At 41.8% G+C, this 19,542-nt stretch overlaps 1 protein-coding gene across 5 annotated transcripts in view; it reads left to right on the top strand.

Annotated features, from left to right (window-relative positions):
- LOC126484351 (leptin receptor gene-related protein) overlaps positions 1–16,195 on the top strand; it is a 39,204-nt gene extending 23,009 nt beyond the window's left edge. For 3 of the 5 annotated variants that reach the window (XM_050107816.1, XM_050107814.1, XM_050107813.1), the window contains 2 exons: positions 14,151–14,349; positions 14,432–14,893. In XM_050107816.1, the coding sequence (XP_049963773.1) occupies positions 14,151–14,349; positions 14,432–14,545 (313 nt within the window). In that variant the 3' untranslated portion in view covers positions 14,546–14,893. Of the gene's footprint in view, positions 1–14,150; positions 14,350–14,431; positions 14,894–14,951 lie in introns of those variants that run through there. The other 2 variants (XR_007587840.1, XM_050107815.1) reach the window with 2 other exon arrangements.
- Positions 16,196–19,542: the final 3,347 nt, after the last annotated feature.

Here is a 19,542-nt window from a genome sequence, read left to right as displayed (position 1 = left end):
GCGATCATTACCTGATTGTTTTGACCTTCCTTCATTGTATCTCGCTCCATCACCCTCCCAGGTGTGCCTTCTCTAAAGCTGATTGAGGTGCCCTCTCCTCTGCTACCATTCCCCCTGTACTACCACACAGTAGTATTGATGAGTCTACACAGACTTTGACTGCTACCATTCTTGCCACAGCTGTTTCAGCCACCCCTTCTTTCTCGGGTTCCCCCCATCCGAAGATGGTCCCTTGGTGGACTCCAGAAATTTCTGCGGTCATAAAAGACCGCCGTCATGCACTTTAATTCTTCAAGCAGCACCCTTTTACTGCTCTCCTTATGGTCTTTAAACGATTCCTCGCCCTGGCCCATTACCTAATCATATTTCAGAAATGGATTTGCTGAGAACAATATGGGCTGCCATAGGACCGCACACCCCCTCTTCACAAGTCTGGGCAAAACTCAGGCGAATTTTTGGCTGTCGTCCTCCTACTGGCATTGTAGTAATTCCTGTGCATGGTGTTGTCCTTACCCATCCGGACTTCGCCACAGAGCATTTTGCTCAACACTTTGCGCAAGCCTCTGCATCAACTCAGTATCTGCCCATGTTCGTCCTCCTTAAAGAGTGGTCAGAACGACTGCCTTTGTCTTTCGTTTCTCGCTGCTTGGAGCCTTATAATGCCCCATTTAGTGAGTAGGAATTCACCAGCGCCCACGCCCTTTGTCCCGACACGGCAACCTGACCCGATTGGATACATAACCAAATGCTCCAACACATGTCGGTGGCTGGCCACTGTTGTATATTGACCCTTTTCAACCGTTTGTGGAGTGAGATGGTATTTCCTACCCAGTGGCAGGAAAGCATTGTTATTCCGGTTTTGAAGCCTGGGGAGCCACCTCTTCAGTTGGATTGCTACCGTCCAATTACCCTTACCAACACCCTCTGCAAGCTCCTTGAATGCCTGGTGAGTCAGCAACTGTTTCGGATCCTTGAATCCAGTGACCTTTTGTCATCGACTCTAGGTGGTTTCCGCCGTGGTCCCTCTATGGTGGATAACTTAGTCCATCAGGAGTCTGCTATCCTGTCGGCTTTTGCCCATCGGCAACACCTCATTGCAGTCTTCTTTCACCTGCATAAAGCCTATGACACCACTTGGCGCCACCACATCCTCACCTCCCTTCATGACTGGGGCCTTACGTGGTGCTCTGCCCGTTTTTATCCGTAACTTTCTTTCTTGTCGCTCTTTACGGGTCCAAGTTGGTTCCTCCTACAGCACTTCCCATAGGCAAGAAAATGGTGTTCCATAGGGTTCTGCGCTGAGCGTCCCTCTCTTTCTCGTCACCATTAATAGACTGGTGGTGACTGGTGGTGACTGCGGGGCCGACAGTGTCCCCCTCTTTTGTATCTACGTCACTTCTTCCGTCATGGGTGCTGCAGAACGCTGTCCACAGGGGGCAATCTACCGGATGCAATCTTGGACCCTCCCCCATGGCTTTCAGTTTTCGGTGGTAAAGTCGTGCATTATGCATTTCTGCCATCGCTGTACAGTCCATCCCCATCCAGACCTGTTCCTTGATGGCCAATCCCTCAAGGTGGTGAACACCCATCGCTTCTTGAGTCTGGGTATTCCACCACTGTGAGTTTTGCACCAACAACAGCTGATATCTTACGCGCTCCGCGTTCGCTGAACCTCAAAGCACTCTAATTATGGTCTCCTTTATCCAGACATGGAGATCAACCTCCTGCGGTGGCGGCCACGATGTGGGCTTACCGTGGCTGCCCGCATTCAGTCATTCTTTTCTGAGCTCCAGCACTTCCGTTTACCACCTCTTTTCTCCACTCACGCACATACCCCTCTCTTGGCCACGTCTCTGCGGTGCGTCTCTTGGCCACAGCTCTGTCTTGATCTCTCCATCAATTCAAAGGATTCTATCCTTCCGGAGGCCCTTTGCCACCAATGCTACTGTCTCCTCAGTTCATTCCAGGGTTCAGAAGTGATTTATACTGATGGCTCCATGGTTGCTGGTCACACTGGTTATGCTTACACCTATGCGAGACACACGGAACTTCATTCCTTGTCAGATGACTGTAGTGTTTTTACTGCAGAATTGGTAGCCATCTTGCACGCACTGGACCATGTCCTCTTCTGCTCAGGACTGTCCTTCACTATCTGTAGTGACTCCTTGAGCAGTTTGCACGCTTTCAGCCAATGCTTCCCTCACCATCCGTTGGTCGTAGCTATCCAGGACTCTTTGATCAGCATGGATGCTCAGTGGTTTTCATGTGGATTCCAGGCCATGTTGGGAACCCTGGCAGTGAACTTGCTGATCAACTGGCTAAATTGGCTACTAACAGGCCATCTCTTGCTATTGGCATTCCGGAAATAGACCTTCGCTCAGCATTATGTTGTCGGGTTTTGGGACTTTGGAATGCAGAATGGCACTCTCTTTCTTCACCAAACAAGCTCAGGGCGATAAAGGATTCTACAACTATGTGGCAGTCCTCCTTACAGGCCTCTCGTAAAGCCTCTGTCATCCTTTTCCGGCTTCGCATCGGCTGTACTCGGCTGACTCACGGTTATCTCATCCGTCGTGAGGACCCCCCTCTCTGTTGTTGAGGATCAATGTTGACTGTGGTTCACCTCTTACTGGACTGTCCCGACTTAGCCGCCCTGCGACGGACTTTCAGCTTTCCTGACTGGCTGCCCCTGATGTTAGCTGACAGTGCCTCACCGGTTGATCTAGTTTGAAGATCTCTTCATGATGGGGGTTTTTATCACTTTATTTAAGTGTGGGCCCTTCAACCTTATTGGTGAGCGGAGGGGATGGCAGGCCGTCTTGCTCCCCCCTTCGCCCCAATTGGATTGGCTTTGACTGGGCTTGGTGGTTCACCCCCACCCTCTGCCTTCCCACTCCTTTCTTTATGGGGTCTGTTTTATCTTGATTGTCTATCTTGTCTATCTGTGCTTCTTCCTTCATGCCCCTGTCATTAGTCACTTTCTTTCTCTCTTATCTTCTCTTCTTCCTTCCTTCTCTATCAATAATTTGTAATTTTATAGCCATCGTAGTTCCCTCTTATAGTGTGAGGTTTTATCGATTTTAGTTATTCCAAGGTCAGAGGGACTTATGACCGCATAGTTTGGTTCCTTTCTCCAATCCAATCAACCAACCATTTCATACCGCTGTGCAATGTTACACCCAGATATTTAATTGACCTGACTGTCAAGAAGTACACTCTTGGGTTTGATACAGCAATTCACAAACTGAACTCCTTAAGTAGACTGCTTGCTCCCAAGATTAAATTCAGAATTGAGTTGACCAGTGGTTTGCAACAGGATAGCAGTAGTACTTGAATTCAAAGGGGAAAAATAATAATGTAAAGAATGATAAATTACATATATTTTCAGTCTACCAACACAGCTTTACTAATCTTGTAACGTGTTCGTTAAACAGTCACAATTAATTGTACAGAAACTCTTATTGGAACTAGTGTTCCAATTGATCTTTCACAATAAAATTAAAATGAGAGAGGGAGCAAAATGTGTTATTTCTATACCCCTATTAAATTTTTTTTTGTGTTTGACATTTCAGCAAGTTGAGCGGTAGGGACCATCTGGCAGCTAATTGGAGTTCTTTCTCAAGTGCCACATGCTTGCTATATTGCCAGTTTTGGAGGAAGTGACTGGCTGGCTGAATACTGGCAAAACTGTTCCCCGTCACTGCTGGCAAAACTGTTGCCTGTTACTGCAGTCTGTCAATCACAAAGTAATTTTAATCAAGGTATAAGGGCAATAAAGAGAGCGGGAGAGATCATACTTTTGCTCTCTTATGTGTGGATTTTGTGGATAAAATTATTCAACACTCCATTACAGTATAGCAGCCTTTAATTGGGGGGAGGGAGGGGAATGGAGTGTTCGTTCACCCTGTCTTTTTTTTTTTTTTTACACGTATTAGACAGTAAGTGGAGAAATAGGACAACTTCCCACTTCAGCTTGTATATCCAGTTTTATTTCAATTTCTTCATAAGTTAATACTAAGCTCCTCCTATCTGTTGATTTTATACCAGATTTCTTTGGATTTCGGATGTTTGTGGGTGTGGATTTCACCCTTTGTTGTGATCCAGGCTCTTTGCATAAGGTTGTAATGCTCTGTGCTTCTAGCATTGTAATTGAAAGTTTTCTCTGGTGTTAGGTAGTGACCTCTGCTGGAACTAGTTTAAAAGCAGCTGCAAGTGTAAACAAGGGCATTATTGCATGTACTGACATACCCAGGAAAATGGGGTTCCTCAGGGTAGTATGTTACATTGTCATTAACAACATAGTGTCCACACTCAGGAAACCTTTCTGATGTGTGTGTTTTTTTTTTGAAGATGATTTTCCAGTCTTTTATTGGTCTTCTAGTCTTGAGACAATTGCCCAAGAACTGCAACTAACTACTACTAAACTTACTAGTTTAAAATGTGGCTCATCATCAAGTGCTTGTCATAAAGCATAGCCACAAAGCCCACCTACACCACTGGCAGTTAAAATTTTCCAATACACTTGTGACTGCAATAAGTATCTGTGTGTAGGGGTGTTTTGTGGCTGTGTAGTCGTGAGTTGCACTTGAGAATAAGCCATACTTAATAAGGTACAATTTTAAAATACAACCTGGTGGAACAATATCTTTCTTCCAAATAAAGTTAAGGAAGCTAAAATTGTGGGCTAAAGCCACAGCCCATCCCCCCTCCCAGGTGGCTCACAATTCTTTGGTGAGTTTGTACATGGCTACCACGGGATCGCAGACTTTGCAGCTCATCTTCCCTTTCTGTACTACATGTCTATCCTTCTGCTATCCTTTTCCCCCTCCTATGGGGAATATTCTGGGATATTTCTGAAAATGTGTTCTGATGTTTTAATAGCCTGACATCATCTGTTTTTCCTTTCATTCTTCATCTCCTACCCTTCAGGTAGGTGACTGAGTAATGCATAATTCGTAGCCTTCGGTCGACGGGTAGGGTTTGCACACACCCCCTGGCACAGGCCAGGCCCAGGGAGGGATGATTGCTTGAGCTGTTACCTTCCCATATTGCCAGTTGGCCCCTCTGTCAGGAGCTATGGAGGTGAGAACAATCAGCTCCCATCTGAAGGCGGGAGCAGCATGCCATCGGAGACATTGGAAACCAGTGGGGATTTTCTTGCAATGAATCAGTCACCATCTCAGTCTATGTCTGCTAAACGCAAACGGAATGAGACTAAATATTCAAAGAATCTCCCAGTTGAATCTAGGTTCCATGTGGTATAATGTACTGATGGTCAGTCCTTTGCAATGGTTAATTCGTTTATTATTCTGAAAGGTGTTGATGTTGCAAGCTCTGTGAAATCGTGCTCTTGTTTACATAATGGTACTTTGTGTTTGGAGACCAGTTGTGATTTTCAAGCCCAACAATAGCTTGCAGCTTCACTCCTCCACAGCAGTGCTGTTTGTGTCAAGGCTTGATGAATGCTGAATTCTTCGCGTGGCATTATTTACACTCGGTCTGACCAAGGGAGAAATCAAAATCTCTCGCTCTGATCTGGGCATTACTGCAGTTTATTGGGTAATGAAAAAAGTTGTTGCTACCTTAGTGCCTACATGTGCTCTTTTTCTCACATATGATAAGAGTAGTGCTTCCATCACAGATCAAAACAGGCTATGAAGTCATCTTCATATGCCAACCACAAAACCTCTAAGAAATCGGACAGAGACAAATGGCCTTCTCCTTTGCTGACTCCGAAATCCTTCAACGGTGTCGTTGCATAATACCCTCACCGAGCCGACCTCCATTTCACCAATCTGCCCCGGACTCATAGGTTGACCCAGAGAGAGTGCTGATGCCTCTGTAGATCTCATGGAAGAGGATCCTCCAGTTCTGTGTGCTGTAGTCAATGGAATGTTTGTGGCATTAGATCCAACAAGGAAGATTTACAGCTGCTCTTGGAATCGCAACATCGCTTGTTTTTTACTTTCAGGAAACAAAATTGCATCCTTGCGACCACTTTGACATCTTGCGTTTTCTTCCGGCCTGCTTTGATCTTCATCCCCAAGGACAGCATTCCATCTCATGGGGAAGTCATGCTGATCATCTGGGATGAGATTTGTAGTCAAATCATCTCACTGAACACTCGGCTGCAAGCTGTTTCAGTCCGCATTTTCTTTCCTCGCTTCACCTTTTCTCTTCGCAAGTCTACATCCCTCCCATCATTCGGTGTCACCAAGGCATACTTCTTCCAGCTTATTGGTAAATGTCTTCACCCCTTTCTGTTGCTCAGTGACTTTAATGCACACCATCCCCTTTGGGGTCTTGCAGGACGTATCCGAGAGGTGCCCTCTTGGCTGACCTTCTCAATCAACTCAACTTCATTTGTCTTAACACTGGTGCACCCATGTTCCTTTCAGACATCACACACGCCTATTCCCATTTGGGTCTCTCTTTCTACACTGCCCAATTTACCCATTGTCTCGAGTGGCCTGTTCTCTCTGAAGTGTACTCAAGTGACCGTTTTGAGTGTGCTATCTGTTTGCTGACTCCTACTCCACCTACATGTAAACCCAATTGGCAGCTTTGTAAGGCTGACTGGAGGCTTTACTCCTCCCTTGCAATCTTCAACAAACATCATTTCCCTAGTTGTGATGACAAGGTAGAATACCTTACAAATATTACCTTAATGCTGCAGAACGTTCCATTCCTCACACTTCATCACTACCACACCGTTTTCCGGTTCCTTGGTGGACTGAGGCTTGCTGTGACATGATTTGTGTGCGGGGACATGCTCTCCGCCTACCATGGTGAATTGTATTCGTTACAAACTGTTGCCTGCGAATTGTCATCACATTCTTCGGAATAGCAAAAAAGCTAGCTAGATTTCATTCACTAGTTTTTTTTAACAGTTCCACTCCCTCTTCTGTCGTGTGGACCAATCTCTGATAGCTCTCTGGGACCAAGAGCCATTTCCCAATTACCAGCCTGACCATAGCGGGTGATGTCATTGTGGACCCCATTGCTATCTCCAACACATTAGGCTACTATTTTGCAGAGATTTTGAGTTCCATCCACTGTTACCCCACCTTCCTCCATTAGAAACAAGTGGAGGCGGCTCAGGTGATACCATTGTCCTTTCACAAATGTGAATACTACAGTGCCTATACTATGAGAGAGCTACATCGTGCTCTCACTTTCTCTACATCGTGCTCTCACTTCATCTCGATCTTCCACCTCCGTGCTGGGCGATGTTAACATTCAGATGTTGCAGCATCTTCCTCTTGCGTGCAAACACTTTCTCCTTCATACATACAATTGCATGTGGGCAAATGGCGTGTTTCCCAGACTCTGGTGTGAAGCTACTGACATAGCCATACCTAAGCCCAGTAAAGACAAACACCTTCCTTCTAGCTACTGCCCCATTTCTCTCATCAGCTGTGTTTGCAAGGTGATGGAGTGTATAATTCATGGCCGGCTGGTATGGTGGCTCAAGTCTCGCAATTTGCTAACCACTGCACAATGTGGATTTAGAGTGCGCCATTGTGCAGTTGACCATATTGTCACTTTGTCAACCCATGCCATGAATGGTTTTGTGTGGAAATACCAAACTATGAGCATGTTTTTTGATTTGGAGAAAGCCTATGACACCTGCTGGAGAACTGGTATTCACCGTTCTCTATATACATGGGGATTCTGAGGCCGCTTGTCGTGTTCCCTTCAGAAATAAATAAACAAATAAATAAAAAGACTGAGTTTTCAAGGTGTATGTGGGTTGTGCCTTGTCAGACAGCTTTATCCAGGAAAACGGGTTGCCTCAGAGCTCCATCGTAAGCGTCGTCCTCTTTGCTATCATCATTAACCGTATTATGGCCTGTCTCCCACTGGGAATCTCCTGCATCCTTTTTGTTGACGGCTTTCCTGTCCGTTGCAGTTCTCCATGGACTTGTCTCCATGAGTGGTGTCTTCAACAATGTCTTGATTGTCCTTACTCATGAATAGGGACAGGAAAAAATTGGTGTTGCTTTATGGCCAAAATCGGTGTTATTTTTACACTTTTCGGTGTTGTTTGTCAGTGTTATTTTCTGACAAGCTTTTTCTGTTATCAGTTATCTATTTTTGTCATATTTAACCATTTTTCAATGATATGTTGAAAATTGAACTATTCCTAAGATAGGGCGGGCCAAACATGAGACAAGTGTAGAGAAAAATTATTTTAACAAAAATTTTTGACACAAACTATAAAATAAAAACCACCAAAGGTAGAAATGAAAATAACAGTATGATGCGGATATTTTATTGATGACATGTTTCCCACTTCTGCATATCGTTCTTGAGCTGTGGAGACCACAGAAGCCGGTCTCCGCAGCTCAAGAATGATCTGAAGATCTGCTAGGAGCATGAAAGGTGTCATCAAAAAGTATCTGCAAGAGGGACTATTATTTAAATTTTTAACATTTGTATACTGTTGCTGTGCTTGGCCAGAATGGAGTGGAGTGATAAATATCTTTTAAATACTGGGAAAAAAATAATTTATCAATGATGAATCCAGCAGATTACAAAATATACAGAACTTCCCTTTTTTCAGATACGCAATCCAATTTTTGACACTCGACAATTTTTCTCATCGACTTAAATATTTATGTTAAGTGGTTGAAATTTCTTATGGAATAACAATAATGAAAGTTAGAAGAAAAGCTTTTAATGTAAACAAAAATCTCTGCCTTTACAATGCTGTTCTTAATAAATAAAATGTCTTGGCTGCATCATCAAGTTGTAGCTTAATGATTGATGACGGTGTTAGCAGTGTTCACACTCACCCTCCTTCCAAATACTTGCATTACATTCATAACAAAAGACCTAGACTGTGTCGGCAATGCTACGATGGAAAAAATATATATATTAGCATCAGTGGAACGCAAACTTAACATCCATTAGTATCGTAAACCACGAAACTATCCATTACATCATGGCTTACTCATTCGGCTACTGTCTCGTCTCAATGATCACATTTCTTCAAGCCTTATATTGTTGCTGTGTTATTAACCGCATTTAATAAACATTGGCGATGTGTTTGTGATAGATTGTCATTGCGCCATTGCTTTGAAATGCCACACTGTGGCACATACACTGAAAAAGAAATAAATAATCAAAATTCACACAGTAGTCGTTCGTACGCGCTTTCAAAAGTTGATAGTTGAAAGCCCACTAGTTAAGTCACGACTGCAAAAAGTAGTGTGACAGTTGAACATAGAAGATTTCAACATTAAACGTCGTTAGATTTAAGACACTTCTTAAGAGGACACAGAGAAATTTTGTTGAAAAGCTCCAATTTTGCGTTACTTCCTTAAAAACCATCGAATTCGCGTTACCTCCTTAAAAACACCTGAATTCATGTTATTTCCTTAAAAACCACCAAGTTCACGTTATTCGTCGCGTCATCGTTTAAATGAATTTTTCCTGTCCCTACTCATGAAGCATTGACAGTGGCTTTCGCTTTTCCTCTGATAAAACAGTTTGTATGAATTTCTGGTGGCACTGTCTTTACATCTTGAGCCTGTTGCTCCTTTGTTCACTGAAACTACGAAATTCCTGGGGCTCAAGCTTAATAGAAAACTTTCTTGGTACCTTCTCCTCTGTTTGTACCATCCCTTGTCCATTCGAAACCAGACTGAAGGTGTTTCGTTTATGCATCTGCATATCCGTCCATCTTATGTCATCTTAATACCATCCACCATTGTGGAGTCCATTTGGCCACTGGCACCTTCTACACTGGCCTGCCCGATATACTGCAGTCATATCGGCGTGATGTTCTTCTCAGCAGAAATGCGTGCTGCTTTCTGCCATACACAGCCACAGATCCTGTGCCTCCTTTTTCAGTGACTCCTTTGACCGACAGTATGGGGCATGTCCTCCTCTGGTACATCCTACAGTTTGCTTTTGGCTATTGCTCTGGCAGCTTAACTTCACACCACTTGCCTCCTCCCGACCATCTCGGCGAGAGGAGGTCCTTCTGACCCGGTTGCGGATTGGGCATTGCCAGTTTAGCCACCGCTACCTGCTCTCCGGTGACCCAGCCCCGCAGTGCCCTTGTGGTCAGGCATTAACAGTGCGCCATGTTTTATTATCGTGTCCCCGTTTTAGTCAATTTCGTGTTGTCCTGTCCCTGCCATCTACTTTACCAGATGTTTTAGCTGATGACGCTCGAGCAGCTGCTCGTATTCTGCGTTTTATAACTTTAACTGGCTTGTCCAAAGACATCTAACCTTTTAACTTATTTTATCTGCATCTTTGTCAGGTCCTTCTGGTGTCCCCCCCATCCCCTTGAGTTTTACTAGATTCCATGTGCTCTAACAACAGTGACTGGGCGCTAATGACCTCAGTAGTTGAGCACCCTTAAACCCCACCAAAAAAAAAAAAAAAAAAAAAAACACCACCTGCCACCTCCCCAATGGGTGTGAACCCTTCGTCACTTTGGCTTTGTGTGGTGGCTCTTGTTCACTTCATTCGCTTCCTAATGAAACTACTCTGGATTCAATCTATCGCTGCAAGTTTCTCGACATTCGTATGGAACTTAGCGCAGTACCTTTGTGTATGCTGATAGCTCTCAGACTGACTGTGGTGTCAGGTGTGCCTTTGTCATTGGCACAGACAATTTTTGGTGTCGACTTCTGGAATATTGTTCAGTATTTACAGCAGAGCTCTGTGCCCTCTATCACGCCACACAGTACATGCGGCGATACAGACTTTTTAATTGTAATATGTTCAGATTCTGTCTGTGCCCTTCAGAGTCTCTATGTGCTATATACGGTCCATCCCCTGAAAGCTTCCACTTGCACACTCTTGAGGGAGCCACTGTGATGTTTATGCGGGTTCCTGGTCACGTCTGTCTGATGGTAAATAAGGCTGCTGATGCTACTGCCAAGGCTGCAGTGCTCCTATCAGCCCGCTAGCTCTGCCATTCCTTCCAATGAATCTCTGTGTTGCCGTCTGTCGGCAGGTAGTGTCACTATGGTATCACCACTGGTCTTCTCTTCATGGGAACAAGGTTCGGCGAATTAAATCTCTCCCAGTGTCTTGGCCAACTTCCTCTCGCTGCTCTCGCCATGAGGAGATCATTTTAGCTAGGTTGCGTATTGGGCTTTGTCATTTTAGCCATCAACATTTGTTAAGTGGTGATCCCCCACCACTTTGTAGGCATTGTTATCAGCCTTTGACGGTTCGACATTTCCCAACCGAATGCCCCTTTTTTTAAGCATTTACGTTGTAATCTGTGTTTGTCGTTTGAGTTATCAGCCAAAGTAATATGGCGAAAGACATTTAATCTTTAGTTTTGGACCTCTGTTGTCTGTATTGCGTATTTTTTTTTGACCTTTCTCCAAGAGGAAGTCCTTGTTTGTATCTGTCCTGGGCTTAATGTACTGTCACTTTTAACTCCTAAGGTCCTGACACGGGCATGTATGACCTCAGTTGTTTTTGCGCCCCAAAACTAAACAAAACCACAGGCTCCAATTTTTCCCCAGAGAGTTTTAATTACATACTTCATGTTCTAATCGACCTGAACTCAGACGGGCATTACTTGTAGTTTATAGTAATCAGGGAAGTTCCTGGGTATCATCTGCAGTTAGAAACTCATCTGGTTGCCTCACCTGAAGTGCATCAGTGCAAGAGCTCCAAAGGCCTTAAACGTGTTAAAAGTGACCTATAGTAGAGTTGGCGTAAGAAGATCCCTGACAGTTGCAGTAGGCTGGGCACGCAGCTTCGTGCGGTTACCTCGTCCAGTTACATACATGATTTGATAAAAATTTATCTGGCAATTGTCTCAGTTTTATATTGTTTTCGTGTGCAGCCGTTTGGTCATCGAAACTGAAAGTGGGCAACAGCACTGTTAGCTGTAAGTGATCTTCTTATGGTGACTTGACTATAGTAGCTTATTTGGGGGGTGGATTTGTTATTTCACTGAGCCTTTGTTCAATTGTCACTGAACTGTGGCTTTATCACATATTGTTCTGCATTCTGTTGAAAGATGTTCAACGAGAGGACATTAAATTTATGACAGGAGTCTTCAGGGCCTTTGTGCTGAGGCAGGGAAATCACCTCCAACCAGCCAGCAGAAGAGTCTTATGCGTATAAAGCCTGATTAGTCCCCCAGTCACCAATTTTAAATGTTCTTGCCTGAACCAACAGCAGAACAATGTACATAAATCACAGAAGAGCAACAAAACTGTTTGGAATTAGAGCAAAGGAGCTGCTTGCAAAGTTCTGTGTGGCAAGAACTAATATCCTCCATGGTTAGTAGTAATATCCCCCATTGTTAGTAGTTGTTAGCAAAGTATGCTTTTTAATATGACAAAGTGAAAGAAAAGCTGTACACTAGATTTTATTTTCAGACAAGCGTATTATTGAATTTTTAGATGAAAAAAACCAACATTTTACAGTACTTACACTTAGGAATCTGAGCAGGGACATATTGTTGGCTCGTCGATAGTTTCTCTTCATAGTGTCTTTTGGCTTATACTTCCAAGCAAATTTAGAGTCAAAATGCAAAGCTCTAGGTAAGCCTAAAGGTACTGGAGTAGATGAGATGCAATCACTGCAATAACTTTCTTCTCTTCCCTTATTCCGTAAATGCTGTGCCGACCATTCAGCAGATATACTCAGCAGACAAAGTGGTCCAAAACATACAAGGCACACTTCACATACTACAACATCAAGGGAAAGAAGTGTCATTCTCATTGATACAAACGCTGTGTGGGCATCGTGGGAAATGAGCAAGCTGACATGGCGGCGAGAGAAGTATGCTAGATAAGTAATGTACTACCCCATGCTGCCCCAGTTGGTGAGCGCAATACCTCATTGTCGAGGAGAAGAGCTATATGTCAGTGGGAGCACATTTGCTGGAGGTACAAAATAACAAATTAAGGCTTGTGAACTCTACAATTTTGCCATGGCGAACACCATTTTGCCACATATGGGGAAAGAAGGGGTGTTAACACGTCTGAGAATAGGACACTATCCTCTGACACATGGGCACTTCATCTGGAAAGAGGACCCTAGTGTGTGATGCTTGAGGTATACCAGTGTCTATGCACACATCTTAGTTGATTGCGTTTTATATTCTGAGGAGAGTAGCATTTTTTTATAATGTTTAGTTTGCTGTTTTAAACAACAGTGAGATGAGTGTGGGAAAGATTTTAAGGTGTTGTGTGGTTCCAGAACTCTTGCCCAAATTATTGGGTAAGTTATTTTAATGTATCGCAGATTGGCTGATTCATCCTTTTTAATCAGTAATCAAGCCAGTCATGGTTATCTGCATCAGTTTTACAACTTGCACTGTGTGTTCATTTGTCTTCTAGTAAATATTTTTGAACTGAGACTTTGATTATTATTTGAGCACTTAACATCGGTGTATAAAACTGTTACCCAACATTTTCTTCTTCTCACAGTGGCCGACTCGTTCCGGGTTTTTATTATAGGTCAGCCAGGCAGCCACATCTGTGTGTGTGTGTGTGTGTGTGTGTGTGTGTGTGTGTGTGTGTGTGTGTGTGGTGTTGTTGTTGTTTTTTGAAAGCTTAAAGTTTAGCAATCTTTTCACTGAGTCTGTCTGTGACTCAGTGCCTCATCCATGTGGTGAGTAGCAGTCTTTCATATTGGGTGATGTAAGCATTAACAAAAGTCATAAATGTGCATGTCGACATGTCTGCTGTGTGCAAGATTTTTATTGCAGATTTTAATATATTGATAATCAAGTATCGTCTGTGTTGTGATTGCCAGACAGTCTTTTAAGAACCAAATAAGTGTCCATTTACATTCTTAGTAAGCATTTCACATATAAATATAAGCAGTAAAATATTAGATGTTGTTGTTAGACTATATTGATCAATATGCCACTTGTCATTCCTCTGCAAGTGAACACAGCTGGATTTGACTTGGACCAGTCTCTGCCAAACAGTTGATAGGCATAATAGTCTGGGAGCACTATATTGATTGGGGTTTCTGTGGGTCCTCTCCTGAAAAGAGAAATAGCTATGATAAGTTGTCTTTTTGAAATGTTCTACTTGACTAGAAACCAAATTATATTGATAAAGATCTGGCAGATTGCTGTGTTTCTGTACTTTTATTTCACTCTTTTCTTAAACCATATTAATGGTAATTTTTTTTGTTTGTTTCAGGATTTGGTGGCCTTTTTTTGTTGTCCTCTTCTATATACTTGCACCCCTACCAACTCTGATTGCTCGCCGCTACAATGAAAACTCTGGAGCGAGCAGTACAAGTGCTTATGAGCTGGCAATATTTGTTACAATGGGGTTTGTGGTGTCATCTTTTGCTCTGCCTATCGTGTTAGCTCGTTCGCCATCAAATGATCCAGTTGTAAGTTTGAAGTTAGAGAGTTGTACTTCATAATGTCCTTGACAGAACAACTTAGGTTTTAAGCAAATGTTTTGTGTTTCAGATTCAGTGGGGTGCTTGTTACCTGACATTAGCAGGGAATGTTGTTGTCTATGCAACTCTAGTTGGGTTTTTCATGACCTTTGATGCAGAGGACTCCGACTATACTATGTGGTGATTATGAAATCATAATTGATGTTGATCACATCCTACATATTGTGATTACTGTGGGCTGTTATTATTACTTTCTGACTTTTTTGATACATGATCTTGAAGTAAATATCATGTTATCTTACGTGAAACACATTATTTGGTAAACTTGTGATAGTAAGGGTGGACAGAACTATTATGTGCAGTTGGCACATGAGAGGGCAGTATTATGTGATGTGAGACGAAGTATTTCAGTTACTTTATTTTTCGATAGGCAGTATATTTGTATCACACTTTTCATTTATTTATCATCATTATGTTTTGGTAAGATGCTTTTAATCTGATTTTATGTAATAAATTTTTGTTTTGTATCTAATTTGTTCCCTGGTTTTAGTATCAGTTCCTAATTTTTTATTTTTTCTTTCCTTAAACAGATAATTTTGCTGTTGGTTTTTAGATTTGTGTACATAAATTTGCACTGCATGCAGCTGAGGATGGACGCATTTTTCTGTTTCGATCAGAAGTTTATTGAATATAGGGACAACAAGATTCCATGGACAAAGGTTAAAATTTTATAAATATATGAATATGAGGGACACTGTTTGTATGATATTTTAAAGTTAAATCAGTTGATGTCAGAATCTCAATATACAGCTTTTCTATGGCTTGAGGACTACGAAGGCGAGAATTTCAACTCACATTTGTAAGTTACTGGATCAGTGAAAAAGGCTGTAATGCTTAAATGAAAATCAGGACTTATATAATTATTTCTTCAACAACTGTTTCTGTAAGACATTTGTGTTTCTGATATTAGCACAAAAGGCATTTGTATTTTTCATGTGCTGCAGGTGGTTATTTTAGTGAAACCTGAAGTGATGACAGATAACAGTTGCAACTACATTATTGTTAATTTAGTGTGACTGTAGTTGAATCTCCAGAGTTACTGATTTCTGATGTGTAAATAAAATTAACTAACTTGTTTATGTTAACATATAAACATAAGCTTTAAAATATTAGTTATTACTGTTAGAATATATTGAACATTTTATTTTCAGTTGTTAAACTGCTTTATTTATTATTTTTGTAGCAAGAATAGTTTAGTCAGGCAGAAATGTTGAGTTTTATTAGGAAGTGATTGAGTGCTGTTCATCATTTCAAAGTAACTCTGCATTATCAGAAACAATATTTGCAATTAACTTTTGTATGAAATGCAGTACACTGACCATAGCATGCGCAAACTCTCTGTATTCGATTAGGATAATTTTCATTGTGTCAGCACAGCACGATTTAACATTCAGTAAAATTCTGAATAGTGCTGTACAAATGTGTTACAGTGGGTGACAACATATGTTTTTCAGATATTTTTGTTTCACTCTGATAGGTTAAAAGGTTTATAATTTTGACATTGACATTGTTACTTAAGCAAGATTAGCTTCTGTGATTCAGAGCAATAATGCAATTGTTAATATGGAGACAATCTACATTGTAACAATTAAGAGAATTTTAGCAGTGCATGAGAGTAAGTTTGGTGAACATTCTTATTGCTTATAATGGCATGTTTTCTTGCCTGCATTTAATTTGTACTGTGGAGCCATTTCTTTGTATGCAACCCATTTCTGAAATGTATCTATTGCTGCCATTGTAAAAGAAAATTATGATATTGTTATGAGTCAGAAAACTGCTTTTCTTTACTCGTGAGTGCATATTATCAGTATTATAGTAGCTTGTAGAGCATCTGATGCAAATATTTGATTCTTCAGACATCTGTTATCATCACTTTTTATGTTTATATTTGATCTCAATAAAAATAACCCTCCTCCTCACATTGATTGAGGTAGATAAGCTGGAACTGTCTACAGCAAGATATTAATATGTGAAAATACTGTTGGTAAATGAAGATTTTGCACTTTGAGTTATTAATTAAAATAGTTTGTGAAAGAACGTTGCAGGCAACTTGACACTGCAGCAAATAATAGAGGTTACATTTTTAAGGTAAGTATCGTACTTTTAAAGGAAGTTCCTTAAGACCTTTACTGAGGTACTTGTCAAACTGATTTGCCTTTTTTTTTTTTCCCCCTGTCTGATCCATAAAGATGTAAATAGTCAATGGCCATATATTTATCAGTGGTGTGCTAATGCTGAATAATGGACAATGAGTCTCTTTTTTAATATTATACATATGAATTTTAAGGCTCAGCTGGTAGTACCTTGCAAATGTTACTTGCCACAGTTATACATGGAAATAGTAAACGGTTCTGAAGGAGAAGAGGATCATGCAACCCAGCAGCAGTCTCAAATCCACCAGGTAGCATCTGTTCCTCGGGTTAAGGCAGCTACCAATAGGTCAGTTCCCTTTGTTAAGGATAGCTGAAATAACCCCTAAGGCTGGTGCAGAAGCTATAAGGTGGCAGCACCATGACTGGACTTGCTTCATGTCAGATAGCAACTGACTGGAAAGAAAACTTCATGCTCTCGTGTCTCTACCAGGAAATAATTGGATTGGACAACACATTGATGACTCAGCTATGAAAAAGGATAACACATGGAAAAAACAGAATGCTGTACATATTGTGATTTGAAACACATGAAAGACCAGCTAGGTGACATATTGGCAGAAAAGGGATTTCAGTAGCAGTAATTTCAAAAACAAAAAAGAAATTCAGACATTTGAATGTGACTCAAAATTACTTAAAATTCTACAGTGGAGTTGATTGGAAAACTAGAGCAAATGCTCGTGACGTGTTGTTGGTACAGAAGTGCTTCAGATCAGCAATCGGTAGTTACACTTTCTGGAGTGAAAGGATTGTTCAATTGTGACTACAACTGTCATGAGGCTTCATTCAGTGATTGATGTCTGTGCTCCAGTTGAAGGGGAGAAAGGGTTTACAGAAGGATCATTAACAAAATCAATGGGTCTAATATTATCATAGTGATGAGGGACTTTAAAGCTTGTGTAGGTGACACAAAAATTGAGCAGTATATAGACCGTCAGAGGGAAGCAACATACTGTAGTAACGGGTGCAGTTAAATTGGTTTCGCTGTATATAACCAACTCATAATTCTGAACACAATGTTAAAAAATAACGCAAGCCACAAACTTGCCTGGGAAGCCAGTAACCTCAGGCCAATAATAATAAATTAAATCCTTTGTAATAAAAAGTGGCTGATGTAGTATTGGATGCAAATGTGTTTCAAGGCCTGGAAATTGAATCTGATCACTATAACCGACAATAATAAAGAACTAGCCTTCCATGTAAGCCTATTGAGAAACCCCAGTATACTTTAGTTAAAAGGATGATCTAGTGAAAAATTGCCCATAAAAGAAAGCTCAAGAAGACTCTCCAATACATTCTAAGAGAAGCTGTCAGTCAGAGAATTGGCAGGAAAAGTAAAATGACACAGGAAGAAAGGACTGAAAACAAGTCGCTGAGAAGGCTGTAAAGAACAAACGGGAAGCATTTGTGAAATATCCATCAATAAAAAAACAGGAAGATAATGTAGGACATCATAGGAAAAGAGCAGTTGTTAAAAGAGAAGCACGTAGAAAACTCAAGTTGGAAAGCATTTGTGGCCCATGTAGAACATGGTGTTTACAAACCCCAACCACAGACCCTCAGACATATCAAAAATATAAACAGTGACATAATAGAGAATGTGAACGTGAATGCCATCTCTTTATCTAAATAGTTGCAGTACTTTCAAAATCGCTTCAGGCAGCTAGTTAAGAGAAACAATCTCTAAATATGAACTGAAAGAAGTATTAAACAAAATAAAAAATAATACCCCAGGAGAACAATCAATCTAGAGCTATTTAAATTTACAGACAGGTTCTTATATATGATGTGCTCAGGAGATGAAGTACCTGAGAGCTGGACTAAATCAGCTGTCATTCCTCTCTTCAAAAAAGGAGAAATAAGCTTATTGAACATGGCATTTAAATTTTTGCCAGTGTCATCAAAAATAAATTCTACGGGCACTATGAATCCATCATGGGTGAGCAGATCATGCTAGAAGATTTTTCATGGAAGTCGCTAAGACAATGATCATCAGAAAGACAAAGTGGATCGTGATCATTATTGGCAGGCGAGTAGACGGTACTACACATATGAAATGATTATATTTTCAGCTTTGAAGGACCAACATTTATTGTGCAACTCTGCCACAAAATGTACGTGTTAGTACGGCATCAGACTCCAGTAGTTGTGAATGCAAATGTCCAGATGTCATGGCATGGAGTTGTACAGGTCTGGAATGTAGTCATGTAATATTCTATTCCAGGGAGCGTTAGTACCCGAGCGTCTGTAGATCGGTGGGTAGAGGTGGAATCCTGGGGGGGGCACGCTCCATGGCAGCCCACACATTCTCAATATGGGAGAAACCGGGTGATGCGACTGGCTGTAGCAGACTATCCACAGCTATAAGGCACACTCAGGAGGTGGTAGCGATATGAGGACAATGTTGTCCTGTTGAAATAGGGCATAGGCATGGGTGTTCGCAAATACCAGAGCCACCGTTTGCAGAACCACCTACCGCGCGGCTGTCAGAGTCCGTTAGGAACACTAAACACTAACGGTGATTGGCGTCATAAGATATTGCTCGTGGGATGCGTGAATGGAGGCCTCAAACTACTCCTTGTGGTACCCTACACTGTACCTCCACACATGGATCCAGTGGTCATAAACTCCAGTGCAGAAGTGGGATTTATCACTAAAGATGACCCACTACCAGTCTTCAGGGCCTCATGTCCATTGCTGCAGGCACCAGACTTCAGGGTGCGAGGAGCAGGGAGAGTGACAGATGGCATGATGTGAGCTCGGTCGTGCAACTGCCTGCCAATAGTACTAGCACTTAAGAGATGCGATATAGAAGGCCGGACAGCTCACTGAACAGCCCCTATCATTGCTGTTGGATCTGTTTGCACGTGACGGACAATGTGTCAGTCCTCCCTCCTTGTGGTGCATGTCAGACATCCAGATCCTACATATCATGCATGTGTATTGCTCTGTCTACATTATTGCCAACAGT

Source organism: Schistocerca serialis, chromosome 6, assembly GCF_023864345.2.
Source record: "Schistocerca serialis cubense isolate TAMUIC-IGC-003099 chromosome 6, iqSchSeri2.2, whole genome shotgun sequence".
NCBI lineage: Eukaryota > Metazoa > Arthropoda > Insecta > Orthoptera > Acrididae > Schistocerca > Schistocerca serialis.
The sequence above is the reverse complement of the archived record's forward strand: the minus strand, read 5'-3'. Positions and strand labels throughout refer to the sequence as shown.